General features: G+C 45.9%; 11 protein-coding genes across 11 annotated transcripts; 6 read left to right on the forward strand and 5 right to left on the reverse strand.

Annotated features, from left to right (window-relative positions):
* Positions 1 to 1,171: 1,171 nt before the first annotated feature.
* On the forward strand, positions 1,172 to 3,144 carry TRIVIDRAFT_47073 (glycoside hydrolase family 43 protein; the record flags this gene model as incomplete). The annotated part of the gene is made up of 6 exons (XM_014098463.1): positions 1,172 to 1,349; positions 1,412 to 1,498; positions 1,553 to 1,843; positions 2,012 to 2,233; positions 2,282 to 2,754; positions 2,827 to 3,144. The coding sequence occupies 6 exons, from the start codon at positions 1,172 to 1,174 to the stop codon at positions 3,142 to 3,144; spliced, it is 1,569 nt and encodes a 522-aa protein (XP_013953938.1).
* Positions 3,145 to 4,374: 1,230 nt separating this feature from the next.
* On the forward strand, positions 4,375 to 7,024 carry TRIVIDRAFT_47105 (uncharacterized protein; the record flags this gene model as incomplete). The annotated part of the gene is made up of 6 exons (XM_014098464.1): positions 4,375 to 4,573; positions 4,630 to 4,710; positions 4,791 to 5,368; positions 5,424 to 5,453; positions 5,517 to 6,038; positions 6,110 to 7,024. 6 exons carry the CDS (start codon positions 4,375 to 4,377, stop codon positions 7,022 to 7,024), a joined length of 2,325 nt encoding a protein of 774 aa, XP_013953939.1.
* A 217-nt stretch (positions 7,025 to 7,241) lies between these two features.
* TRIVIDRAFT_224428 (glycoside hydrolase family 88 protein) lies at positions 7,242 to 9,017 on the reverse strand (the record flags this gene model as incomplete). Its single annotated transcript, XM_014098465.1, has 5 exons — positions 7,242 to 8,027; positions 8,096 to 8,360; positions 8,426 to 8,628; positions 8,685 to 8,843; positions 8,904 to 9,017. The coding sequence occupies 5 exons, from the start codon at positions 9,015 to 9,017 to the stop codon at positions 7,242 to 7,244; spliced, it is 1,527 nt and encodes a 508-aa protein (XP_013953940.1).
* Positions 9,018 to 9,517: 500 nt separating this feature from the next.
* TRIVIDRAFT_58392 (uncharacterized protein) lies at positions 9,518 to 11,361 on the forward strand (the record flags this gene model as incomplete). Its single annotated transcript, XM_014098466.1, has 5 exons — positions 9,518 to 9,802; positions 9,882 to 10,108; positions 10,201 to 10,279; positions 10,356 to 10,829; positions 10,918 to 11,361. The coding sequence occupies 5 exons, from the start codon at positions 9,518 to 9,520 to the stop codon at positions 11,359 to 11,361; spliced, it is 1,509 nt and encodes a 502-aa protein (XP_013953941.1).
* A 333-nt stretch (positions 11,362 to 11,694) lies between these two features.
* Positions 11,695 to 13,469, reverse strand: TRIVIDRAFT_193209 (uncharacterized protein; the record flags this gene model as incomplete). The annotated part of the gene is made up of 6 exons (XM_014098467.1): positions 11,695 to 11,845; positions 11,895 to 12,055; positions 12,112 to 12,222; positions 12,276 to 12,593; positions 12,715 to 13,190; positions 13,250 to 13,469. The coding sequence occupies 6 exons, from the start codon at positions 13,467 to 13,469 to the stop codon at positions 11,695 to 11,697; spliced, it is 1,437 nt and encodes a 478-aa protein (XP_013953942.1).
* Positions 13,470 to 14,297: 828 nt separating this feature from the next.
* On the forward strand, positions 14,298 to 15,537 carry TRIVIDRAFT_68251 (uncharacterized protein; the record flags this gene model as incomplete). The annotated part of the gene is made up of 2 exons (XM_014098468.1): positions 14,298 to 15,190; positions 15,363 to 15,537. 2 exons carry the CDS (start codon positions 14,298 to 14,300, stop codon positions 15,535 to 15,537), a joined length of 1,068 nt encoding a protein of 355 aa, XP_013953943.1.
* A 1,238-nt stretch (positions 15,538 to 16,775) lies between these two features.
* Positions 16,776 to 18,039, reverse strand: TRIVIDRAFT_193210 (uncharacterized protein; the record flags this gene model as incomplete). Its single annotated transcript, XM_014098469.1, has 4 exons — positions 16,776 to 16,850; positions 16,918 to 17,253; positions 17,307 to 17,849; positions 17,998 to 18,039. 4 exons carry the CDS (start codon positions 18,037 to 18,039, stop codon positions 16,776 to 16,778), a joined length of 996 nt encoding a protein of 331 aa, XP_013953944.1.
* A 1,305-nt stretch (positions 18,040 to 19,344) lies between these two features.
* TRIVIDRAFT_68249 (uncharacterized protein) lies at positions 19,345 to 19,881 on the reverse strand (the record flags this gene model as incomplete). The annotated part of the gene is made up of 1 exon (XM_014098470.1): positions 19,345 to 19,881. One exon carries the CDS (start codon positions 19,879 to 19,881, stop codon positions 19,345 to 19,347), a length of 537 nt encoding a protein of 178 aa, XP_013953945.1.
* A 1,151-nt stretch (positions 19,882 to 21,032) lies between these two features.
* On the forward strand, positions 21,033 to 21,915 carry TRIVIDRAFT_46957 (uncharacterized protein; the record flags this gene model as incomplete). Its single annotated transcript, XM_014098471.1, has 3 exons — positions 21,033 to 21,313; positions 21,364 to 21,616; positions 21,670 to 21,915. The coding sequence occupies 3 exons, from the start codon at positions 21,033 to 21,035 to the stop codon at positions 21,913 to 21,915; spliced, it is 780 nt and encodes a 259-aa protein (XP_013953946.1).
* A 1,048-nt stretch (positions 21,916 to 22,963) lies between these two features.
* Positions 22,964 to 24,599, forward strand: TRIVIDRAFT_68247 (uncharacterized protein; the record flags this gene model as incomplete). The annotated part of the gene is made up of 5 exons (XM_014098472.1): positions 22,964 to 23,227; positions 23,285 to 23,420; positions 24,219 to 24,451; positions 24,533 to 24,550; positions 24,585 to 24,599. The coding sequence occupies 5 exons, from the start codon at positions 22,964 to 22,966 to the stop codon at positions 24,597 to 24,599; spliced, it is 666 nt and encodes a 221-aa protein (XP_013953947.1).
* Positions 24,600 to 25,321: 722 nt separating this feature from the next.
* Positions 25,322 to 26,358, reverse strand: TRIVIDRAFT_46933 (uncharacterized protein; the record flags this gene model as incomplete). Its single annotated transcript, XM_014098473.1, has 3 exons — positions 25,322 to 25,789; positions 25,846 to 26,133; positions 26,203 to 26,358. The coding sequence occupies 3 exons, from the start codon at positions 26,356 to 26,358 to the stop codon at positions 25,322 to 25,324; spliced, it is 912 nt and encodes a 303-aa protein (XP_013953948.1).
* Positions 26,359 to 26,952: the final 594 nt, after the last annotated feature.

The following is a 26,952-nucleotide window of genomic DNA, read 5'->3' on the forward strand; positions in this document are numbered from 1 at the left end:
AGGCGGTCGCGCAACGGCTTCTTGAGCGGGGCGCTAACATCGAGGCCACGGATAGTGGTGGCATGACTGCACTGGAGATTGCTGTTCATAGATGCCATGATGCAGTCGAACAATTACTTGTATTGAATGGGGCCTCTAATGTGGATTCATTTGGGCTACTGGCGTTATTCTCCTAATGGCGAGAAAGCCAGTGCTCACCACCACCTGGAAATGGCGTGTGTTATAGTTATCGAAGAGTAAGGGTGCTTAGGCGTGGGATCCGACAGTCTCCTAGGGCTCTATTCGCTCCGTAGGAAACAGCAGCCGGCCCTGGCAGATAAAAGAGGGCCAAGTCAACAAAATCTCAGAAGTGAAATAATTAAGGTAAGTTCCCCTTCTGCTCCCCCATAGACAAGCTACTAACCGGCAGATTAGTTGTCACTCAGCACAATACAATGGATCGTGGAGGTAGAATATGTAACTAGCATAAGCTAAGCACTAATGCGCATCCCACGTTATACTCATCCACATAAAATCTCATGCACTCAGAGAGGAGAAACGAGAATACTAGCATTATATCTGGTACACATAAGAGCCGTGTCTACGATGTTTGGGCACTAATGTACTTATACTGGCCCCACTAATACAGCTGGTGGTTGCTCGCAAACATGAGATCACCCTAACTGGGCATATCATTGCCGGTGATATCCATTTTCCCACCGGTGTAGAGATTTTTGAGCTTGACCTTCTAGGGGGCTGAGATATAGCAGAATAGTGGCGGGGAGTAAGAAGCGTCTAGTCTATTCACGTTACTACCATCACCGGGGGTTGGTCCGAGACTTGTTCCGGGGACGATTTATTCTTCAATCTGCCTGCTTTGGTCAAAGAAAGAATAGAGACTTATTATCAAATTTTGGGGAAATATCGGAGAAGTAAACGACTCAGTAATTGTTTACCCCGGATTTCCATGTCGTCTAGCATGCGGGGTGCGTATGATGGAGCCCCGGATGAGCAAAATGCTACTTCACTTTTCTTCCCTGGAACGCGAGGCGATAATGGCGGGGACAAGTCATCCAATCGTGAATAGTATAAGTTTGGTACACGCCACAACCCATATACTTATACTACTTACCGGTGGGAATGATACCTCCATAATAACTCAAAAGTGGTTTCCTTATTTTGGCCTGTAATGATGCGAGGTAATAATGTCTTCCTCGGCCTCTGGCTTACAATGGCTAGTCTCTCTAGAGCAATTCATAACCCGATCATATCAGGGTGGAATCCCGATCCCTCCATCCTTCGGGTTCAAGATGATTACTATATCGCTACATCCAGCTTTGAGTATTTCCCTGGAATACCCATTTACAAAAGTATGAAGTGCTGGTCTAATAGACTGGAGTCTGGTAGCCGAGTTGATCTAACTTGAGGGCAGGTCGTGATTTGTCGAACTGGACGCTGATATCACACGCTTTTGCACAACCCGACCAACTTCAGCTCTATGGCACACCTACAGGAGCAGGTTCGTTTACAAACTCAGGCATTGACCAATGAGACCATAATTGACTATGGATAGGCGCTTGGGCACCTTCACTGGCACATTTTGACGGAAGATTCTGGATTGCTTCCATGACGCGTTGGACATACGATCCAGTCGCCAGAGTATGGCCGCGCGTATTCTTTGCATCGTCTGTCGACTTGATTCATTGGTCCGAGCTTACTTGGGCTGATCCGTGGGGAATTGATCCAGAACTGTTCAGAGACCCCCTCTCTAGAAAGACATACCTGAATCTCATGGCACCAAATAACAACCAGGACCGACTTTGGGGCATTTACCAATGCGAGATCAGCCTTCAAGATGGTAGTTGTATTGGGCAGTACCGGAGTTTATGGAATGGTACCTTGGCCCACAATGCCACATCTCGGCCGGAAGGACCGAAGATGACGTTTAAAGACGGCTGGTATTACCTCTTGATTGCGGAAGGTTAGTTTTCTCCACAAAGAAGAAGAATGATAGCTAACACTACAGCAAAAGGTGGAACTGATGATCAGCACCGCTCGACTATCGCCAGGAGCCGGTCAGCGGAAGGCCCCTTTGAGGCCGGGCCAAACAACCCTCTTCTATTCAACGGGGCGTATGGCTTCGATAATTTGACTGTACAGTCTACAGGACATGCTACAATGGTGGATACGCCATCGGGTGAATGGTATGCAGCTTTCTTGGCTCGAAGGAAGATTAATGGAAGCTCTCCGTTGGGTAAGCCTCAGAAAGTCTGCATGACAACCCATTTGCTCACAGTATTAGGTCGAGAAACTTTTCTCACGAGTGTCACCTGGAAAGACGGATGGCCAATATTCAACGATGGGAATCCGATTCTCCTGAGCAAAGAGGTCGGGCCGGTGACTGGCAAACGCCGCATTCCGGATCCATTCGTCGAAGACTTTTCTCGCCAGAAGATGGATCCAGGGTGGTACCAATTGAGAACTCCGTATACTAAGAACTTTAATGTGCGCAGAGGTAGTCTCGAGCTGAGACCGAATGTGTTCAGCTTGAGCGACAGAGACACACCTGCAGCCCTCCTCCGAAAGCAGAAATCCCTCAACATGACGTTTTCAGCAGAGCTATTGGGTTTCAGTGGGACGCTGGGGCCGAGAAATCAAGTCGGAATCTCTTCGTATCTCTCCGAGTTTCAGCATCAGGACATTGGAGTTACCGCATGCGCGAATGCTACTGGCCTGTGCCTTTATACGGAGCTTCGGCAGAATCAGACACTACAGGTATTACCTCCCCAATTCTGGAACGGCCAATAACTTGTGTTATCTGAGTTTTACTGAGATCTGCTTGTATAGTATCATCAAGTTCCCCTCAACACCTCAAGCTTGAAAGAGCCACTCATGTTGCACATACGCGCCACTCCGCTCCGTTACCAATTTGGTTACAGTTTAGGCAATGCTGTTCAGCCAAAATACATAACTGAGATTGACTCATCATGGCAGGCATTCGCTCCGGCAAACTTTTTTGTCTTCTCGGGCGCTTCATTTGCCATCTTTGCAACGGGACTTGGAGAACCTTGGCCTCGCGATGGGCCGGTCGTCGGGTTCAAGCAAGTCACTGAGACATATTACGAGGAGAATATCCCGGACTACGATGTCTGGGATAAAGAGTAAACGTTGAAACTTGCAAGCGGGGGATCAGGATTGTATAAAAGGCTTCTGGGTGGGATGTTTGTTTGAAACTTCAACGTACCAATCGAGGAATGTGCCTAGCTTAAAGCCGCAAAATTTGGGTGCATCTTGCTCATAACTGCTACTGTAACCTTTTATCTTCTATTTCAAATAGCATCAGGCCATCCCTATGCGATTTACAACATAACTGAGCGTGCTACGTATTGCGGTATTAGTAGCCTGCCATATCTGAACGGCAATCATAAGAGGTATTAGACCGATGTAAGTGCACTAAGAGCATCAAATATTCTGGCATCAACTGGCAGAGCGCACAATTAGTAGCGGTAGAAGACAAGCTGAGGGAGGATAGGAATATTGCCAATAGATTGGGCCCACTTGGCTTCCGTATATTGCAGCCAATCGATTGAGCTGCTAAGCTTTGAAAGACAAAAGTGTGCATACCGCAACAGGGGAGATTACACTGGGAGAGCACCTCTTTGGGGATTGGACGGACGTCAACGTGGATCCAGCTGCAGATCCATGTCATGAGCCCAAGAAATGAACGAATCATTTGTGAGGGTTCTGGTATGTAAATTAGACGTGTTGTTGCCGCCCCAATTGTACCACATGCTGCTAAAGAACCCTGATTTCCCCACAGATTACCCCGTGGGGATGCCATGTGAGAATTGTTGGTTGTATTACGTAGTATGGAAGAGAGGAGATACACCAATAATCACGTCTAAGCTAGGGTTCAAAAGGTGATGAACTAATGACCAAGGTACTACTAGGAAACGGCTTGCCCAGGCGGTGAAAATCTCGGGCCAAGTCTCGGAGCTACCCCGAGCATCCTGTCTCTTCCCCACACGTGACGGCTTCCACGTTTCTCTGTGCTGCCGTTTACCCTTCAAGTTTGTTCGAGCCCTTCGGCTCGATATAATCCGAATGTGACTTGCAACTGCGCGTCGAGCAAAACTTCCCCGATCATCATGTGATCCTCGCCCCAATACCTGGAGCTTTACCCCACGTTTCTCTACTGCGGGAACTCCACAATTGAGGTGAAGCCATTGCTGCTAGCTGCCATGCTATTTGCCGTACTTTCTGTCCATGCCATTTTGTTCTAAAACCTTGTTCTAAAATCTGTCAGCAAGCTTGGACTCTCAACTTCCTCTGTATCATCGTCAATTGTTCTGTTGCGAGGCATGCCTGCCAATCGCTTGATGCTCTCCGGTCATGATGCCCGCCGACGATGTAGAAGCCGAGGACATACAAGGCTCCGCTACCGGCTCTGAGGATAAGCAGGCTGGCTCCAAAAAGCGAAAGCTCTCCAGTAGGGAGGATAACCATGAAAATGAAGGTCCAGCTTGCCAGAACTGTCGAAAGAAAAAGTCAGCATGCTCGAGAACTCAGCCGTGCTCCGCGTGTTTGAGATACAGTACGTAACTTGGAGCACAGAACTAGAGGACCATGACATTGAAATTTGCCCTGCAGATGTCGAGTGCGTTTACTACGATGGAAGAGCTAAAACGGGTGTTCGCACCGGGGCCATTGAGAGCCTTAACCAAAGGGTCGGTGAGTGAGTTCGAGACAGAATGAATTGCCTCATCTTATCCATTTGTGTTTGTGACTTATTGCCCGCTAACTCTCATCAGCGTCGCTGGAGCAAATGTTCCTCGGCCAAAGCATTTTATGGAATCAATTGTTTGGAGATCTGAATTCCTCTACGAACGGTAGCGTCGAGAACACAAACACGGAAGGTTATACACAAGACAACCTGGAGCAATCCATCACCCAATTGCGGAATCGGCTGGCTTCCACTGTGGCGAGCAAGCAGCAGTCCGCGGCTCAGAGTTTAGGCGGACCATCACGAGTGCCGGTATCCCTCAACAGCAGTCTACTTGGGACTGCTGGCGAAGCTCGCTTGCCACCGGACGAACTAATGGACGCGCTCATCGAAATTTACTTTGAACAGGTGCATCAGTGGATACCAATGCTCCACGTCCGACATTTTCGCCAGCGGCTGTCGATGCCAAATGGACGTGAAAGCGCTTCCACTATTTTCTATGCCATTACGTCGCTATGTGCTCGCTTTTCCGATGATCCACGCCTCGGTCATGGCCCTCAAAAGACGGCTTACGCTCGGGCATGCCGGCAAGTGGTAATCCTTCGCAGCATGGAGTCTTTCTCGGTAGAGAACTTACAGGCGCTTACTATCTGTGCCTTTGACTTGGTCAGTCACTATCTTTTTACATCCGTAATGACGATATTCTAAACATTGATGATAGATCGGTGGTGGGCGAGGTCCTTCCGCTTGGGTAAGTGATCTTTGCATGAATTTATGAAGTGACCGAGAGTCTGACCATTTTGTACTTGGATAGTCAATTGTTGGTAGTATGACTCGAACAGTTGAGCAACTTCAACTTAGCGTGGAAGAAGAGGATCAAGAAAAGCCCCTCGTCAAGGCATTAATCAGGCGCATGAACTTTCTACCACGATGCCATAGCTGGAGCGAGACTGAAGAGCGCCGGCGCGTTTTCTGGAATATCTTCATAATGGATCGCTTCTGCAGCATCGCTACCGGATGGAACTTCTCGCTCACCAGTGCTGATGTCAAACGGCGACTGCCTTGCGAGGGCTGCCTGTGGGAACGCGGCCAACCTCTCGACGTACCCACGCCCTATTTTGGCATCGCAGACCTGACGTCGCGGGCGAATCCAGCCGTCCCAACCGCCCGACCTGATGGTGAAGACCAGGACCTCTTGGGTGGTTTCGCCTTCTGCATTGAAGCAACCGAGAGCTTGAGTTTGGTCACTTCATTCTTTCTTCAGCATGACCTAGACTTTAGCGATCCTCACCAGTTTCAACTGTGGTTGGTCCGCTTCAAACAGCTTGACTTGCGATTGATCCAGTGAGTGGCTAGTCATCTTAGATTGGGTTATTCTTGAGCAATTTCTCATGCTAATCATGACTGTTGATCAGATGGAAAATCTTCCTGCCCAAGCCTTGGCGGGAAGCGTGTGTTCTCAATGCGGATGGCAATATGGACCCCAACCTCACTCTAGCGCACATGACACATAATACAGCTGTGATTCTTCTCCATCAAGTTATTGCGTTCCCTTTGCCCGAGTGGCAGAATCAGCGGCTACGTTTGCCGTCTCTCTCAAGCGCAGAAACCTGTTTCGCGGCAGCAACCGAAGTGGGCATAATTGCAGAAGCATATCTGCAACGTTCTGCCTCTTTAACCAATCCTCAATTTGCATTCTGTTTGTTTATTTGCGGGAGGTTGCTCCTGGCCTATTCCTCTTACTACAGCCAGCCTTTGTCTCCATCATTCAACTCTCTGGTATCTAGTCTTTATAACATCTCCACCCGCTGGAACGGACCGTTCGCCGATGATGCCAATGGGGAGACGCACAACCTGGCGTCCAAGTTCGCCACACGGCTCACGCAGGCACGGCAACGCGATCAACACATCCTAGATATACGGGAGCCGGTATATTCAGATGACCAGTACATTGACAAGTCAACAGTCAACAGTGCTGGGCGTTCAGGCTCGACCTCGGGCTCATTCACCCACGGCGTTGATGCTACGGCTGTCGGTGTGCCCACTCCCTCGCTCAGTGACCTCCACGGGGCATCACCAGACAGCATCTCAATGGCATTTCCACCTTTACCACTAAGTCTGCAGGGCCAAATATCCTACACAAATCACTCAAAGGCCATGCCGATTGAGTCTCCTCGAGCTGGTGTTGCAATGCAAGGCGCACAGGCCACTGATCCTATATTGGCTGATATTCATTCTTATGATGGTGCCGATGGCTTTCTCGATCCATCTTTCCCACCCGATCAGAGAGTGAGCGTTTTCTCATATTCGAATAACATGTAAAACACTTTGAACAATGCCAATTGGCTATCATATATGAGGACTGTTATGATTTGGTACAAGTTGCTCTTATTTGAGCATCTTAATAGCATGAAATGCAATGGTAGATCATAAAGGATCCCATTGAAGGAATCGAAGATTTATGGCTACCAACTTTGTGAAGAATACCTTTCCTTTATCATTGATACGCGACCTCTATTGTTTGGCATGGGTTATCAGTCTATATGAGTATGTCAGATAGAGACGTTGTTGCCTGCATCTCTAACAGCTTGTTCCCAAACAGCAAGAAATAATAATCGGCGTATACGAGACCATGATTAGCCCAACGCCTTGGAGCAAATTCATAGTTGTTGATCGTAGCTCCTCCGAGAATAGTCTGTGGAGTAGTATCATCCTGGCGCACCGTCAACTCCGTCTGTACATTGTGTGTATCCTGCTCTACAGTATCCAGGGTAGATGTCGCCGTTGTGAAGCAACTCTCCGGCATCATGTGCTTCGAGCAGACTGCCTTGACTATTCTAATCGCACTCTCAAGATAGGTCGACTGCCCTCCTTGCCCTGCAAGTGCCTCGTGAATGAGAAGCATTCCGTACGCAGCAATCACCGCCGCACTCGTGTCAGGGGGCTGCTCGGAATCCGTCGGGGCGCAAAAGTCCCAAGGCGGTACGCCGTTGGCGGGCAACTTACTAAGAAAGTAGTCTGCACATGCCAGGGCAGTCTCGAGAAAGGATACATCTCGAGTCCAATTGTATGTTTGCGCGAAGCCTGCAATGGCCCACGCCTGGCCACGCGCCCATGACGATGTGTCAGAGTACCCTTGGTTGGTCAATCGAGATTTTATATGGCCAGTATTCGGATCAAGGACCACGAGATGCGTTGTGGAATGATCGGCCCTGATATGGCATGCTTGCGTTTTCTTCGCGTGGTTCACGGCGATTTGGTGCATCTCTTGGTCCCCTGTCTCGGAGGCCGCCCAGAAGAGCATGTCCAAGTTCATCATGTTATCCTGCAGGGCGATTACAAGTGAATTGTTAACATAGCGTCAACGCTAATAAGATGGCATGAGAGTCTTACAATGATGAAGAGAAAGTCCTTTGCCGGATCCGTGAACGAATACCGCAGCGTCGTGCACGTGTCCCAAGATCGTATGGCGCCAGCTGCTGGCACGTATCGCGATGCCAACATTTTCGATGCTCGTATAATAGTATCCCGCGCAAGTATATCGTGATCAAGTGTCCAGGCAAGCTTTGCCCAAGGGAAGACCATGAAGCCAAGATCATGCGTAGAGGCAAGCGTCGAGTTCTGATGGAGGTTGGTGGTCCACCACTTGCAGGCGAATCTAGGCGTTTCAACGTCAGCGTCCAAAATGCCTCAACTGGTACAACATCTTATCTACAAACATACTCGAGATGCATGTGATGGGGTGTAATAGAAGGCATTGATGATTCTCGCAACATAACAAGCTCTCGCTTGAAGCGTCGTTCTCTCTCAAGGAGTAAGTATAGACTGCCGGGGAAAAACCCCGACGTCCAGAAATCGAGCTCCCGAAATACGTATCGTGTACCACCTGGTTTGGTATACTCGGGGTACAAAGTAGGTGGTTCCGACTGAGGCGCAGATGTCAGTTGAAGGACTTGTAATGCCTTGTATGCGTAACACGTACTTTGAACAAAGCCGGCGCTGCTACTCCCCATATCTTCGCCATCACATTGCTCGAATAAAGCCCCTGTATGAGCGATCGTTTAGGGTTCTTCCCGTTCTTAAGGGATTGATGCTTTGCAGTTGATATTCCAGGAAGTTGTTGCTTTTCTGGATTCTTAGACTATAGGATAGTCTTCTTAGTAAACTTGTCAAGGCTTTGGCGAAATAGGCAATTTCTAACCTGATCCTGCAGCCATTCTGTGTGCTTCTGAGATTGATCAGATAATGAGTAACTAAGATTCCGACCCGTATCGTTGGCTATAGCCACATCAGCAATAGGCTCAAGTTGCAACATCTTTAGTATACCAAGTCCTCGTATTAGCGGCTCAAAATTCAAATAGTTAATCAAAGATAGGTATGGCAGCCACGAATAAAGATTCTCAGGTCGTCATTACTGAAGAAAAGATACCTTCTCATTCCAAAGGATAACATCGAATCAAACCTTCTTAACGGGCCATCCTCATTATTTCTGACCTGGACATCTCGCGGCCCAGATCCGGAACCATGGCCGCGAGGTGGGTCTGAGCGGACAAACGCTAGCAGGGGCCAGCTTTGTGGCTTGCGGAGGTCGGGACAAGACTCGGAGGACTCCGAGACTGGTTGACTGGCTAAACGTTTGGACTAAAGCGAAGATGCTTAACCATTTGCAATATCATGCCACTGATGAAGGAGATATATCAAGGAGCAAGAGAGACATGGATGATCCGCTATTGCATATAGGACCTGAGATATCGCATTGCGCTTCTCTTCTCGGCACTGCGATTGACTTCCAAATTCTAGAATCAGAATCCCATCATGGCCGCCTCCAAAGATGTGGAGGCCTCTCCGCAGGCCACCCATCAAGAAGTACCTGCCATATCGGAGAAGGCTCTCGACGGCGATGAAGAGACCAGCCGCTATGTGGATGGTCCAGCCGTTGAGATTGATGCGGCGACCAACAAGCGTCTGTTCTGGAAGATTAACCGGCGCATTCTTGTGATCCAGCTGGTCACCTACTTCTGCCAATCTTTGGATAAGGGAACGTTGAATTTTGCGTCTATTATGGGAATCAAGACCGATGCCCACCTCGTGGGGCAACAAGTAAGCTATGATTCACCATTGACCCAAACTCCCCCAAATGTGTCCATTTGTGGTTACCATGTCGCTGACCAGCATCTAGTATTCGTGGCTGGGAACTATTCTATACCTGGGTATCCTCGTTGGAGAATATCCGCAAAACTTCTTGCTACAGAAGTTGCCCGTGGGGAAACTCCTCGCTGCTAATGTATTCTGCTGGGGAGCCGTTGTGGCATGTTCCGCTGCGACGACCAATTTTGGTGGCCTCATGGCTCTTCGGTTTTTGTTGGGCTTTTTTGAGAGTTGTGTGCAGCCAGCAATGATGTTGTTGTAAGTCGCCCCGAGGCTAACCTGCCAGAGGCTATGCCTCTTAGTTATTCTTTTTACAAGATTAGAGGCTAATGAAGCGTCTGGTATTTTAGGACTTCCATGTGGTACACTAGAGAAGAACAATCCGTCTTGAACTCACTCTGGTATTGCATGACGGGACTGCAGCTAATGGTATGAATGGATCATGCTTTATCAATGAGCCTCCTCATATTATGCCATATAATACTTCATTTACTGATTAGCATAGGTTGGCGGTCTTCTTGCGTTTGGTGTCTCGCATTTCACCAACGGCCCGATTAAAAACTGGCAACTGCTCTTCCTTGTCCTCGGGCTGGCTGCAGTTGTATGGTCCTTTTTCATAGCCCTCCTCCTTCCTGACAGCCCCATGAAAGCCAAGTGCTACAGCGAAGAGGATAAGCGTCTCATGGTTGAGCGTGTGCGTCACAATGAGACCGGTATTCAAAACAAGAAATACAAAAAGTATCAGATTATTGAGGCACTCACGGATCCTCTTGTCTGGTGCTGCGTCCTACTGATCACAGTTGCAAACCTGGTCATTGGCGGACTCGGTGTATTTTCCAACCTCATCATCGAACAATTTGGCTTCACTCTTCTCCAGACGCAGCTTCTCAATATCGCCCAAGGCGGTTTCACAATAATTGTCATGGTCTCTTCGGCATGGGCATCTCAAAAATCAGGGCAGACATGTCTTATCATGCTGGTAAGCTCTCATTCCACAGTATTGTTCAACCAACACAATTTTACGTAAGGTAGTTGTGAATCTTACTAACAACATCTCCATAATACAGCTTTGGACTATCCCAGCGATTGTCGGCACCGTCGTCATTCTTGTCGTGACTCCAAATGCATCGAATGCTGGTGGGATGCTTATTGCCTTCTACTGCACACAGTTCTTTCTTGCTCAGGGTAACATGATCATTTCTCTTGTCACACGTAACATTGCTGGACAGACGAAGAAGGGGATTACTATGACTCTAGTCTTTGTCGGCTGGGCTGTGGGCAACCTGATCGCCCCACAGATCTTCCAGAATGATGATGCTCCTAGATATCTACATGGTTTTGTGGTGCATCTTGTCGTTTACGGAGTATATCTGTGCTTGGTGGTGCTTACAAGGATTGTTCTTCTAGCAAGGAACCGACACAAGGCAGCAGAGGTGGCCGAGATCAGCCACGATCTTGCATTTCAGGATCTCACTGATCGAGAGAATCCCAACTTCCGCTATGTCTACTAAGCTAAGACGCTCTCATTTGAGGCGGCATTGGGTGGACACATAGATACCTGTAGTGTTTGCTTGTCCAGTTATCTATTATGTAGTCTGGGAGGGGATGTCTCCCAAGCCGGCTTTGGCGGTATGATTTAAATTTCTAATAATTATTACAGATCGAAGAAAACAATAAACAATATTTTTGCGCTTGCTTATCTCGCCAACCGGTTATATTTTCACAAGTAGTAATATGGTTTCTCACTATGTAGTTTTGACACTATACTGCCGGCTGAGCCTCGTTCGGGGTTCGCCGGTACATATACTACCTCCAATCCAGCCGTAATACTAATTTAGCACCAGCTATTCATCTATGACTATTCGTAGATGGCCTTTGCACATCGGAGCATAGTAATCACGAACTTCCATGTCTTGATCATTCGTTCCATTGAGAGTGGGCCGATAGTTTCTAAAAAACGAAGCAAACAACAAATAAAGTTCGGCATAAGCGAGACTTTCTAAAAGTCAGTAAGGTGATTATTAGGAGAGTGTCTTTACCATACTTGATACCAATGCAAGAGCGAGAACCTTTAGAGAAGGATAATAAATGTCTATCCAAGTCCCCATTTTGATCATTAATCCATCGTTCTGGATTAAATGCCCCTGGATCTGAAAAGACTCTCGAGTCATAGTGGTACACCCAATGACTGAGTGATACGGGTGTCTAGTACAGGAGTAAGTGAAAGTTCATATGGAATATGAAATCACAATAATTCTGACCTTTGGTGGAATCCATTGTCCACAAAGCGTTGCTCCTTCATCAGGTGTAATCCGTGGCAACTTTCCTGGAGCGCCATGAGAAAATCGTAACGCCTCTTTAATAACGCCAGTCTAGGTTTACAATTTAGTAATGCAAAAGAAACAATGAGCGACCGTGTACGTACAAGGTACGGCAGTCCCCGCAGAATGTCCAGGGAAGGGAGTGTCCGTTTATCGATCATCACCTTCGAAAGCTCGTCTTGAAGCTTCGTAAGCATATTGCGATCTTTCGAAATATGAAATGTGCCGAGTATAAGGGTTAGGGAAGTAGCCTCTGCCCCAGCAAATAAGAGCACAATAGCTTCTGCAGTAAGTGTGCTAATCGAAAGCGAAGGTCCCAACTGTTTTTCAGCGGGATCGATCAATGTATCTAGCATTGTCGGATGCATTATCTCATCATTTTCTTTCCGCTTCCTAAGATCTAAAATCATCTTTTTGCAATCCTAGCCTTGGTTTAGATTTAGACGAGAATGGGGGGGAAATGATAAAGGATCATACATCTTGAATATCGAATATAAAACTAGCCCCAAAGTATTTTAGAATAAAGGGTGGCAAGCAAGATACCACCTTCCATAATAGTGTGAAGGAAAACCGAAAATTTTTCGCCAGAAATGATGCAACTAGTGCCGCATCCATGTGCATTGCTGGGGAATATTTGAAGTCCGGGCAGTTAAGGGCTTCAAGTGGCCTGTTGAATGCGTACCCAAGGAACATATCAGCTGTAACACAACGGTAAGCCAGAGACAAATCAATAGTCTGGCCTTTGGCTCTGCGGCATTCAAGAAGATCGATAAATTTCCAGACTGACATCTCGAGTATGTTTTGGGCCCTATTAATGGCTCTTCTTGACAGTTGAGGTTGGAGTAGGTCACGCCTAGGTTTCGCCTGCTTTAATGTCACCATGTTAAAATGAGAGCCCTCGAAGGGAAAGCCATAAAATCTAGGATCCTTTTCAAAGCGACTTCCAACTTTGAAGACGGTGTCAAAAGCCTCTATGTCGCGGATGTGAAGCTCATTTGGGTGCGTTCTCACTATCGGGCCTGTAGATGGAGTCAGCCGATATAAGAGTCGAGAGTATTTAGACATTAATATGCCTCACCGTACGTGTCATGCAGATACTCAAGCTGTCTGATAAAGTTCCCGCCTCGGATAAAATTGAAATAATGAGAGTACAAGGAGGTGGATGCAGCTAACACTGGGCCTGGGAAGCGTGAAAGAGGGTGGAATTTTGTCCTGTAGATGATCAGACAGATCCGATATAAGATGACCAAAAAGGCTATCAAAGCCGGGACTGGATGATGTATGGGAGTGTTATCCATGATGCTAGATTAGAGTTTTTGACTCTATAGAAGAAAAGCGGTAGCAAGCGCTGAATGAGTGTCAGAGGGTATTGGGATATAATTTATGACAAGTTGCGTAACCCCTCTGGATAAATTTGGGCTACCAAATGCAATATATCGCATTGGGGTGTAACCATGTTCTGTTTTGTTGTTCGGTGCCAATGCGTTATAAATGATATGTTGCCAGATATTACCAGATAAAAACTGCTGCAGTCGCCGCACCTGACGTGTTTAAAGATGATTGGTGACTTCGAAACAATCCTGCATATTGCACTGCTCGTCACAGTCCCATTCGATCGACCCCGGGCCGCAATAGGAAGTGATTAATCTTAAAATCATCAGCTTCTCTAACCCCCACCCATTTCGTACAGAAAACAAGTTTGAATGAAGTGGACCTCGCTTACTATCCAAAACCATTAGGATGTGAGCATGATCCAGGTCCCCCGGGCGATCTTATGCTTGTAGCCGCCACTATCTTTTGGGGGCCCCAATGCTACTCTTCTCCAGTGATCCCCAGGTATATAATCTTCATAGAGGTTCCCGTTAGATTTGCATTTATATCATAGATTCCATCAAATGCTCAAATGGCCTCAACAAGCACTTTGCTTTGAGGAGCTGCCGATGTTTACAATGGAGAAAGATTCCGATTTCCACAGTTCCTTCCGCCCGCTACTGGGGACATCTCGCATTACGCATTGCAGTTGCCTTGAAGTTGTCTCTCCCGTACAGAGATGCTCCCAATGCAAGATATTGAAAAGGCCATGCGGAGAGACATGGGCAGTTCGACAGCCTAGTAAAGAGTCAAGCATGCCCGAGGTGGTATTCGATTTTGCGAGCGTTTTACAACTTTATCTTCGTCTCCGCCTACTACCAAAAGACATCTTCATCGCAATTGACGGGTTAGCGAGTCATACGGATAATCATTTTCACAAACTACAAAAGCAGCTCCAATCACTAATAAGTCTTAATGGCAAAAACACCATAAAAATATTACTTCATGGTGCCATGGGCGATATGGGTTACACGTTTGGCGGCCAGGAACAGTTTGACAAAGAGGCCCAGGAGCTCTATACTTCATTGGTGACAGTACTCGTCGATAGCCGGGGTCCAGATACCAGCCTAAAGCTCCCACTCCTTCGCAGCGCCACCAGTTTGCGTGTTTCCGGCGAAGTCACGCTTGCGATGATTATGTTTGCAAGTTGCTGGTTCTTTGAGTACGATCCTTCTTCAATTCCCTTGGTGGTCGAGATATGGCGCGCGTGGCTACCCTCCCGACAGACAGACGCGGAGCTTTGTGTGGAGCCTGCGAAACACATATATGTTGGCACAGGACCACACGACGCTCGAAATGAGTTGAGCAAACACAACGGTCGTGCAGTTGTTAATTTTTCGCTGAGGCTGTTAGTCCCCCGGGCTCGCCGACATGCTACTTTAGATATTGCTGCCTTCCGCGACATCATGGCCTTCAGAAGCGGCATGTTAGTAGCAGATTGCTTATCCAGGGACAACCGTGACATTGGGGCGTTTATTCAGGTTGCTGGACAATTTCCCGCGCTGATAGACCCTTCAGAGGCGGAAGACATATGGTCCGGTCAATCAATCCTCGATTTAGGGCGCACAGTTTTATTCATTCGGCAGGTTAAGCACCTCACGATTTGCCTAGCGACGCCTCGGAGCATGGGTATCCTGTTTGCCTTTTTGTATGTGCTGGCTAGCCCGCGGCACAATAAGAACATAAGGGGGGTGATATCACCAAACTTATCAGAATCGCTAACTTGCTGTCCTTCCTCTTTCTGTGATCCTGAAACTTTACCTTGCGAGCTGGACAAGCCTTTATCCACCAAGAGGGATGCTGCAAAAAATCCAGTGCAGTTGCTGGTGGAAGCTATTGTCCAAGAAGGGTTGGATGCTGAGACTTGGCAGCAAAACATTGACAACCGTCTACGCCTTTGCCATGAGTGGTCTCTTGGAATACAACACCATTTCGGGCCATATGACCCTGTTGGTGCTGCTAGGGAAGTGGCCCCACTGTGTATTCGGATTTTGATGAGGATAGCTCAGCTCTGTGGTTGTGAGCTTTAAAAATGAAGCAGTCTGAACCCGAGAGCGCCACTTGTGGCACAACTTGCTTCTTCGCAAGTCAACAAATTTACTCACCAGTTGGGAAGATTATGCTCCAAACGACATGTTTTTTGTATAGAATTATAGTAGTTAGGGGAAGTAACTTGGTACTTTTGCCCACTATGAATCCCTTGCAAGCGGTACATAGCGTACATGTACCTATCTAGGTAGCTAGAGAGGATGAAAGTAACACAGGTCTTTTTATCGAATTCAGGATATCATCAAACCACACTAAACTCACTGATACGACTTCTCGTTACTTGCAATTGGAAATAAGGACACCAACATAGAAGCAGTCTCAGTACAAATACCTGGGCACACAGGGGTCAGCCCAGCTACAGTGCATGAGTAGGGAGACTACACCCGCTATGTAATCGAGATAGGCTAGCCCTGGCCAATTGAACATACTAGACGCTTCAGCACTTCCCACCCATCATTAACGCACATCTCGCACCTTCGTATAAGCTCAAAATTGCAACGCTTGCAACCCAATTTTCACGCAAATTGCGTAAAATGAATGTCAAAAAGACAAAAAGTATTGACCATCTCCTCCGGGAAGGCTCGAACTTCCAACCTCCTGATTAACAGTCAGACGCGCTAGCCAATTGCGCCACAGAGGAATGAGCTTCTTGATTGGACGGCGACGACTCAATTCATCTTTTGAGCTTGATCTCACGATCGAGGAAGTAGTCTCAATAAGACGGAACCTCTTGATTCTACAGTAATGTTGATGATTGGTTTCCTCTTTTCCTCTCTTCCTTAATAGAAAACACACAGACTCCTAACAGCTTATAGTATTCTACTTGAGGCCGAGTGGGAGGCATGACAATTGAAACAGAGTATTTAACACCGATTATTATTTCAGGCAGTGCAACAAATTTTATATCCTTCATATAAGCCTCAGTCAACACTAGCCGCATGAAATGTTTGATGAAATGCTTATTATGCCTTAAGGAGCACTATGATTTTGATCAAGAATTTCTTAGCCTATAACATAGACGCCAAGCCCAAATTCCGCAGTAGTTATAAAATTTCTGGTAGCTCCACATGATCGATCTATAGTCAAAAGTGGCTGGAATACCTGCAATGCCTTCTTAGCGCTCTTGGGTAAGTCCTGATCTCAATGACTAGAGTATTGCTGTTGATACTGCATATATATCAATCTTATTGTACAAGTGGGGACCAATCCTCATTTTTAATATACTGCTCGATTCGAGTGACTGGAACGTCGACACCGAGCTTTTATTAGTTATGAGTTAGCAAATATGTCGTAGGCGCTCTTAACGCAATGACGAGTTACACTTACATCTTGGGCATAAATAACCGATGGATCTCCACCATCGTAGCCGAAATCTTGAGCATATGCGTACATCTCTGCAATCTCTTCACCATATCCACCTGGCGCAAGTTTGTCATGCTCCGCCACCGTGTTCTTCTCAAACGTAGCTGGAATGCCCGTAACTTTGCTCCAGAGCTTTACATACTCCGACCAAGTAAGGCGATCACCAAATGCCAGAAGATTTTTTCCAGCGGGAACCTGGCTCAGGGCTTTGACAAAATATCCAGTGTCAGAAGGAACAACAAGCGGGATTGGAACATCGCCACTGCCAGGTATGCGAAGGACCATTGATCCATCCGAACACTAGATACTTGTTAGAGTCTGGCCCAAAGCGAGTTTGGATCAATTTAGCAAACCTTTTCCCATGGTACTGCGGCCTGACCCCACTTCCAATTGGTGATAAAGAGACCCATCTGAAGTATTGACATTTTCTGGGCCAGCCTAGGGTGTATGCTGTTGATATAGTCCACGACATGTGCCTTGGAATCGAAATGAAAGACGCCTGCATATTTTCCGCGACTCCATTTCTTCGCATCCGATAACGATGACCACACAAATAAGTCTAAAGTGTCAATGGTAGCCGCAACAGCATCAGCGATATTTTTCCCTTGCTGAAGCTCTGTCTCATAGCACCATTCTCGGAGAGTTTGACCCGGTTTAAGTTTAGCCACGTCCTCTGCGGTTGGCATTGCAAAAGCCGGCGAGAATGCGGTATTTCCAAACACAATAGAAGCACCTTGGACGGCAGCCTTGATAGATTCCATGTCATCCGCATCTCCCTTGACCATCTCGATGCCTTTAGCGGCAAGAGCTTTGCTCTCAGGCTTAGAGGGGTCACGGGTAACACCTCGGATCTTCCATCCACCCTCCTTAAGGAAGACATTGGCAACAGATGATCCCTTTGCCAGAGAAGTCAGTACTGATTTCTACCTTGGAAACTAATGGGGGAAAAAATTAGGAGAGAGTTGACTGCTGATCATGATGAGGCAGCTGGCCACCATGTCACGATGATGAAAAGAGCAACAACAACAACAATCTTGAACATACCTGCGTGCCTGTAATAGCAATAATTACCACAAGCCTCGACATTCCCGTTCCTATCTGTTACCGAGGGTAGATAACCAGTGAAATGAATCTTAAATATTAAGAGGTTAAGAGATATAGACTTTGTATATTGCAGTCGAAACCGATGTTACGATGCACAACGGGAACTCTTATATACGCAGTCTCTCTCTCCGACATTGAAATTATCACCATGATTCGTCTCGTCATTGTGATGGAATGAATGATAGCCCCGATATGTCCGACTCTTCTAATGACAGCCGAGTAAGTCTGCCTCCTTTACATCAGCAGACTGCAATTCGCTTGTGAGTTGGTAAGCAAATCCTTCGTCAAAATGGGATTGCCTCTCTTGACTGCCGAGACTCTACGCTCCCAGCTTATTTGTCAACCTCTTCTCCTGCCCCTCAGACGCTAGGTATTTGAATTTCAAGCCTGCCGCTCAGGTTGCAGTACCTGCAGTACGTGACGTAAAGGGCAGGCTGGGTGCTTGTTTAGCACTTCGGTTTGATCAGTAATCCAGGGCCATATCAATGTTTAGCTGCCCACTCCTCAAGCCTCGGCCGCGATGGATTTTAGCGCACGCCACAATTGTGATCCTCAAATATTACCAGATGCGGTAGGTGGATCAGTCAGGCACTGGCCATGTCAATCTCGCACGAGTGTCAATGCTTAGCGAACAGTGTTTGCTAGCGAGATTCTCAGCAAACGCTTTGGATCCAATGTAACCTGTTTTCTCGGAGTTAGGCATAAATCCCTCAATAGAGCATACTAGATCTCTGTCGATGGATATGAAGTAGCTTATTTAGTAACGTCTTCAGTGGATGTTAATGGGGAAATCACTTTGAAGCCTAAGCTAGACAAGATAAAGAGAAACTCATCAAAAGTACCACAATAGGGGGAAATAGAAACATAATCACATTAACGCCGACATTTCGAAGATTGGTAAGTATTGACAAAATTTCAACGTCTCTCACCTGAAATATGTCCATGGAAGATTATCTCCCCAGCCGTACAAGCTCAGACAGCTTTTGGCACGATTGCGGCCAAGGGTATATACCACAAGGCCGTGGGTACAAGTCAGAGGAATTTCCCAGGTACCACATCCAGATAGCTCTTGAATCTGCTGCCTGAACACTACATCATAATCTTGCGATCATTCTCAGCATGTATGCATAATTACTACACTTAGAGAGTATTTGGCATGACGCGACAATGCTGGGATAAAAGTATTGCAATAAAGTCAATCATGTCGTAATAACAGGCGGCATGATTAATATTAAATAAAACTAGCCTTCGACATCCTCAGCATTTTAAGAAGCAATGAGCGATAACTCATGCAGTGATGTGATCCACCAAATGCTGAACCTTTTCATCCAAATTTAAACTCGCCTTCACCAACTCCTCGTTTTTCTCCACACCAGCGGCCAAACTTGAAAACAACTGAAAAATGACTTCAGTATCTACCCCATTTTCTCCTTCGAGAACCAATATCTCCGCAGGTGCTGCAAGTCCCGCTTTTGGCTCATGCGCCATCACTGTCGCTGCACTCATGGGGTTTCCCAAAACAACTCTCTTAATCCTTCGCCCCGGGGCAATACCATACAACGGTGTCCAGAGAGTATGATCAATTTCCCAGAATAGCATGAAGAGTTCCGGCCCAATGAATTGCTTCGCAGTTGCGACGAAGCCCTCTGTTGTGGGAGAAGGACCTTCGAGGTATGCGGTGATAGAAGGCCAAGCAGCATCGGCAAGGGTGCCGATAGAGTTGTGAAGGCGCGTAATTACCTCGTCAAATGAGCGAGTTGTTTTGACGGTTATACGTTTGCTGGTGAAGGTATCTTCGATACGCGATGTTACTGGGGAAGACATGGTGCAGTAAAGTCGAAGACAAATGTTGATGTGCAATTCAGAGGAGCTTATAGTTTAGAGAAGAAGATTTTGTGTATTGATCTGATGCCAGAACCATATGAAGCCACGATGGCTCTCTAAGCCAAAACAGCAATATATATATATATAATGTATCTGTTCCACCGACAAGTCTCTGTCTGAGGAGTGTGTCACACAGGAGACAGCAGATTCGCCTCTTCATGCGTCACACATAATTGATAATCAAGAAAAACACAAAATATGTCTCATCGCGTGAGGCAGTATCAATAATCAAAAAAGGCACATTTGTTGGCATTCCATCGAATTGGAAGAAACGGACGCCCGAGATCTGTACATGTTCCACAAAACGTCGGTGCCGAGGTTGCTAGGGTCGGAAGGCTTGTTTTAGTAGTGCCAACTGGGGGACACCCCCTGTATGGGACACACAAATCGGGCGGTCAATCCGGGATCAACACCGAGGGAGGAATACAGAGTTATTCTGTGTATTTCCTTGTGTAATTTTTTTATTCTAGTTTACATGTGTAGCATATGTCTTCGAATTCAACTACAGTGGATATCTGATGTTTTAAGACCGTAATTGTTGTTATTGAGAGTGTCAGAATGCTCGTAGAAGCTGTCTAGTATATAAGAGAAAGCTACCTAGTAAATTCGTCTTAAGAATATGTAACTTTGAATGGATACCTGACTGGTACCCAATTAGTAGGGGCATCTGGCTCATAGCCCGATTTTTCCCAATTAATTGAACCCGTAATGTCCCAAATTGATTACCTTCTTCCCACTCTTTGAAGACCTCGATGATTATAGTTATACGACAGTATGATCCTAGTCTAGACTGCAAGCCGAGGATTATTGTGGGCCGAGGCAGCCCACCACTGAATTGATGATGGTGGCACCAAAGTGACGTAGCACACCAACTAAAGCCAAGTTCTTCTGTCGATGTTGTTCGGAGTCATTACATAAAATGTCCATGGCAATATCGTCGTGTATAAGTAGTCGTAGAATGACTTGGGTTGTCAGTTCTCTCAGAATCTCACAAGCAACAATAAAGCAATAGCAACAAAAACAGCAAGAGCAAACTCTACCTGGCAACAAATCTTCTTCATATTCAAGTAGTTAACCAATAACCCATCATAATGACCCGTCCTGATATCTTCTATGAGCCGCCTAAGGGCGAGAAGTCAGGTCTCCCCCATGACCCTTTTAAAAGCTTCGTTATTCCTCGACCAATTGGTTGGATCAGCACCACAAGTTCAACTGGTCAGGATAACCTTGCACCCTTTAGCCAATTCACCAATGTCTCGTTTGACCCCCCAACCATCATGTTTGTGGGACACCAATCTGTCTATAAACGTGAAAGCAAGGATTCGGTTGTCAATGCGCGACAAACTGGAGAGTTTGTCTGGAATATGGCGACGTTGGTACCGGACATCAGCATGCACGAGATTTAAGCTAATTTTGCAACAGGTTTGATACTAGAGAGGCAATGAACGCCTCAGCCCTAGAGTCTTGGAATGATGAATTCCCCATCGCAGGGGTGACAAAGGCGCCAAGTCGCGTTGTCAAGCCTCCTCGAGTGGCTGAATCCCCAGTTCAACTGGAGTGTAAAGTTCATTCCATTGTCAGAATTCAGGGAGATTCTCTCGTGGGGCATTCTGATATCGTGATTGGCCGAGTCGTCGCCATCCATGTGAAAGGAGAATATATTACACCCGATGGGGTACGTCTATCTGAGTGTTTTCGTATGTTCTGAACTAACCTGAGTCTACACAGCTATTTGATGTTCTGAAAGCGGCTCCTCTTGCCCGACTCGGCTACCACCAGTACACTGCCATCCGCGAAGTTTTCGATATGAAAATGCCCTTTATGTACAATGACACTGTTAGTGGAAACACACTTGGTGGTGAGAAGGGAGCTTCGGATGCCGAGTTATATGCCACCAAGGATAATAGGCCTCTGGAAGAGAAGCAGCAGGAGGAATTGGAACGTATGCAAGGGACTGTCACTAAGCGTAATTGAGGGCAAGCATATCACCTAGCCCTTCATGCCGACATGTGTCTGGTATCTGGGCTAAGCTGTTATGGCGGTGAACATTTCCACTATGGGCTTTCATAATAGACTGTGTCTTATACTTAGAGATTGTTTAGTTTAATAGCAAGAATTTATGTAATCTTGTCAAAAATATGATGCGTAAAAATAAATTAAAATTTGTCAGAATCTACAAATGATCTCCATTGAGTAGCAGGAGCTTCTCATATATGCGCAGTGGCCTAGACGCAGACCGATATAACCCACTACTTTTAATAATAACTGTCAATAGTGTCTGGATTTCGGCACGGCAACCCCAGAGTCGCGTTGATTAATAAGTGGCGTGGGCTAGCCTAATATACCTAGTGAATTACACATAACGGCACAGGGATCACTTAGGCCAACTAGTGCCAGCCAGCAGATTCGCCCCCTTCCCAAGGCCCAAATACTACTAGATGTGGTATCTAGGTTGTGGTATAAAGTAGGGTGGTATCCTCCAAGTCTAATTTGACAGTATTCATTCCCATTAACTGCGAGAGATTGATGTTATGGATGCCACACTTGATGCTCAACGAATAGAGTTCGCCAGCATAATTCTTGGCCAACCATTGGATTCTACACAATCTTTAATTTTCGCTCAATCTGAAACCCGAATCCGTCAACATGCTATGCGCGCGTCTTTCAGGGAGAAGAGAAGTAGTTTATCGGGTGGTCAAGCTTCCACCAGGCCGATGTTACAGCCCCAATCAATGTTGACGGGTAAATTTCGCTCTAAGCCTCCCATAAATAAGAGAAAGCCCAAAAATAAGAGAATGGCAAAGCAACCACTATTTATTAGTGAAGATCGGGATGATATCGGCGAGGAGAGAGCGGCATCGCCAACAATGGAGGCATTCATATCACCAGCGCTCGATGCCAGCAAAAGTGATCCCTTTCATACTCTTCCAATTCAGATGGGTCCATCACAAGAGCATCTTCTGAAATTGAGTTCGTCCTTCCTTCTTGCACAAAAGTTTCTAGTCTAACCTTGCTAGTACATATGACTTCTTACATGCAAAACCCTCTGGTGTTGAACCCCGAATCTTCCCATCTATCGTATGGCTTCGCCGACGCCGCGCTACTTCACGCTTTTTTCTCGCTCGCAGGCTTGTACCATGACCTTAGCGTCGGAACAAAGATAACGCCACTTTCTCTCATGCATAGAGGGGAGACACTGAGATTAGTAAACGAACGGATAGCACAGACACCATTGCAACTCAGTGACGGGACAATCGGTGCTGTAGCTGCATTAGCGACATTTGATGTAAGTTACCTTCGTTGATTTGTTGAAATAAGCGCTAATGTTAGTGATAGTTACTAGATGGTCGACCACAAAGCGCTCGTTGGAATCTGCAAGGACTTCAACAAATGGTTGTTCAAAGAGGTGGTTTACGAATCCTTGGAAGGGAGGCTCGGGATTTTTGTGGATCATGGTTATTGCAAAGAACCATATGTTGGTAAGAAGCCTGCCCCATCACGATGATTCCTACTGACTAGCTCAAAGGTCAGATCTCTGCTCCGCTACTGTCAGCAATGAGAAACCATTGTTCCCTGTAATGCATTTCGGCTCGCCACTATTGAGGCCTGGTTCACAAGACAGCTCGCTATTCTCCATCTTGGACTCAATATTTGACACGCTATCAGAACTCTCTATTGTTGTTTGTCACTCTCACGCCTCTCCTTCACGTCGACTATTCTTCAGCAACAACATATACTTGGTAGAGCACGCTCTACATTCCTTGCCTCAAGATATATACTCTAGTTACTATGAACCCAGGAGAATGGCAGCTATCATCTACATCTATCTGTTCCTTCGCAGAATTCCCCGCTTTGTTGGCATTTACCAAACCCTTCTGGGCCGCCTTCGCAACTCCATGGATCAGTGCATACACAGAAACAGCGAAGATTTCAGTAGCCATCATTTAAATTTAGTTCTATTATGGATCTGCTTCATTGGTGTTGCTTCTTTTAAGACACCAATCAAGATAGGGGGCGACCGAGAATGGTGGATTGGTTTATTACGAAATATTTGCAGAAGATTGCACGTGGCATCGGAGACTGACTTCGAGGATTGCTTGAATCGTGTGGTAGAGATGGGTAGCCTTTGCAGGGGCATCTCTCACACTATTTGGAGAGAACTTCAGAGAAGTGACCCTATAATGGAGAATATGGGTCAGACGGGGTGGATGGAAATCGTGTATCCAATCTAGATTACTTAGTCAGTATATTTTATGTCCATTGAACATATATCTTAGGAGATTCTGAACGAAGATACAAGGAAACTGTGCCAATTGATGCTTCCGAAAAATGGGGCGCCGTCACGTACCACGACTACAAGACTACCTCCTCCTGTGGCTACCTGGCGAACGCTGAAGTCTACGATGCAGAAGCGGTCGGGGCCTTCGAGGCCATAAAACTCACCAGAACGCAAATCGCGTTGAACCCAGACATTAAGGAAATACTCCTTTTCTTAGATAACTCTGCGGTGGTGGATAGGATCTTAGAGACTACACTAGCTTTATCATAAGGCGCATATATAGGTTTAAGAAAAATAACTAAAGAACTACAGCTATACGTTATCACTAAAGTAATATAGATCCCTGGATATAAAAATGTGTTAGGTAATGAAAGAGTAGATAAATTAGTTAAAGAGGGTTTAGAACTCCTAAAATATATAAGCAGCTGCGCTATAATTACCTACGTTAAGAGGTAGGCGAGGAAGGAATAGAGGTTAATATTAGAAGTCTACTGGGATGATAACTCTCCGTTATATTATAGACGCTGGTAATTTAACGCCTTTGTAATACCACTGGAGCTCCACTTTCTGCACCTTATCCTCTATAGACTTTTATTTAAGAGATCTAGGTACAGTAACTTTATAAAATACTATAAGAGGTTTGGCTATAATATAAGACCTATTTATAAATGCAGTAAACCTAGGACTTAAGGATATTTTATAAAATGCTGGATAATTATACTTTTCCTCTTAGATATCTTAGAAAAAGACTTTTTATTTAGAGCTATGTATTTTATATATTTCCTAGGCTATAAAAGTTATAAGGAGTTTTAGAAACTAGTGGAGGAGATAAGCTTATATAGCCCCTTTTCCGCAGATATAGATTAATACTTCCCCCCCTATTTCTTTTATTAAATTAAAACGTAGTAAACGCAGGATCTAAACAACTGCGGCTTCTACTGTCCTAGTGCTTAGATAAGGACTTATGTAATTAGTTTACTTAGTGGACGTTAATAATAAAATAAATAAACAAACAATGATGCTTCCGAAATGGCACATCTGATGACATAGTCATCAGGATTACGCAATAGTTGCTTTATATTTCCAATAATTCTTGGCTATCTACATATAATGGATGACAGCATCTCCAAACTCGCCACCCAGCTGTATTTTCAGCAGGTCGCCCGCTATAATCTCCTCTTTCTTTGCTAAAAGTTCGTCTACGGCCCAATTAACAGCCATGTACCGCCCATTCAGAAACGCAGCTGTTTTTGTGCAGAGCCAAACCGCCACTCCACCAGCAAGCTCTGGTGTGTCCTTGGCAAAGTGTCTAAAGCCCCGTGCGTCATCGTGCATATCTGTTAAGATAATTCCAGGGTGGAAAGAGATGGCCGTGACATTTGGATTCTCAACAGATATATACCGGGTGAGTTGCAGATCAGCAAGCTTTGCCAGAGAATATGCGGAGGCTCCAGGAGCAACCATGAAAGCTGCTGCGGAGCTTAATCCGATCAACATGCCTTCCTTTTCACTACCGAGGAGCTGAAGGAAGTATTTTGCGACTAGCATTTGCCCTTTGACGTTGACTTCCTGTTAAATATTTAATACCATCTCTGGCGCATCAAACTTCGTCAAATAACACTTACAATATCATGCCACCATGTTTCCAACAATCCAGACTGGACAAATTGGCCTTCGCTTTGAAATAGTCCCGCATTATTTACTAATACATCTGCTGTTCCAAACTTGGCCTTGATTTGATCAAAAAAACTCTTAACTGACTCTTCATCGGTAATTTCCAGTTTTGCGGACAGAACTTCGATGCGAGGATTGATCTCATGAATCAATTCTTCAGTGCTTTGAAGGTCAGCTACATTACGAGCGGAGAGAACGATTGCCTTGGCGTTCGCCTTTGCAAACGCAGTCGCAAGGCTCTACAATAGATCATCAGCAAGCGCTTCTATTTGTAAAGTCCAGCACCCAGTGAGACAAGTATAACTCACCAGCTTTCCGATTCCTCTGCTTGCGCCTGTGATTATGACTATTTTGCCCTCCTGGGATAAGGACGCCGACGTTGGGTCAATGTCCGGGTATACATCACGGTATACCTTCTTGGTGAATTGGCCCGTTGTAGTAAAATGATCCTCGGACAATGACATGGTTGCTGGGGCAAACGAAGAAGCTCAACTTTAAAGAGTGTTCGTATTTTAAGAGATTTGTTCTTAAATGATGTTGATTTCGATCGTTTGACAGGAGAAACCGAGATATTATATGTCGTCGCTTAACTATGAATACATAGATTTCTTCTACCGCCTCCCTGTTCTTTCCATCCCGGTGTTCGCCTTTAATACGACCATCATGTGTTCAATGTTTAGACACGAGTTTGGAAAGCTTCAAAAACTTCCAAACGCAGAATGTGGTGCCAGCATTTGTCCGCCTAGTGATCAAGGTCTGACTTCAATGGTTTCACTCCACCTACCGTATATGGAATATTTGACCTTGCCGATTAAACCGCTACGGTCATTCACTGCCCATCCGACGACCATTTGTCATCCCGATTCCCCGCCTTCATTGTGGAGTCCCCTAGTAGAATCTAAACCACAACCAATTGCGAGACCACCATCAGCAAATACACGTGTTAGCAATTATTTGATAGTGAATTATTTTATAGTCTACTAGTAAAACTTCAGTTGAAGATATTTAGTATTAGTAGCCACAGCCGCAGCTAATTATCATCACAAGGACACTTGGAT

The sequence above is a fragment of the Trichoderma virens genome (genome assembly GCF_000170995.1).
Source record: "Trichoderma virens Gv29-8 chromosome Unknown TRIVIscaffold_82, whole genome shotgun sequence".
In the NCBI taxonomy this organism is placed as follows: Eukaryota; Fungi; Ascomycota; class Sordariomycetes; order Hypocreales; family Hypocreaceae; genus Trichoderma; species Trichoderma virens.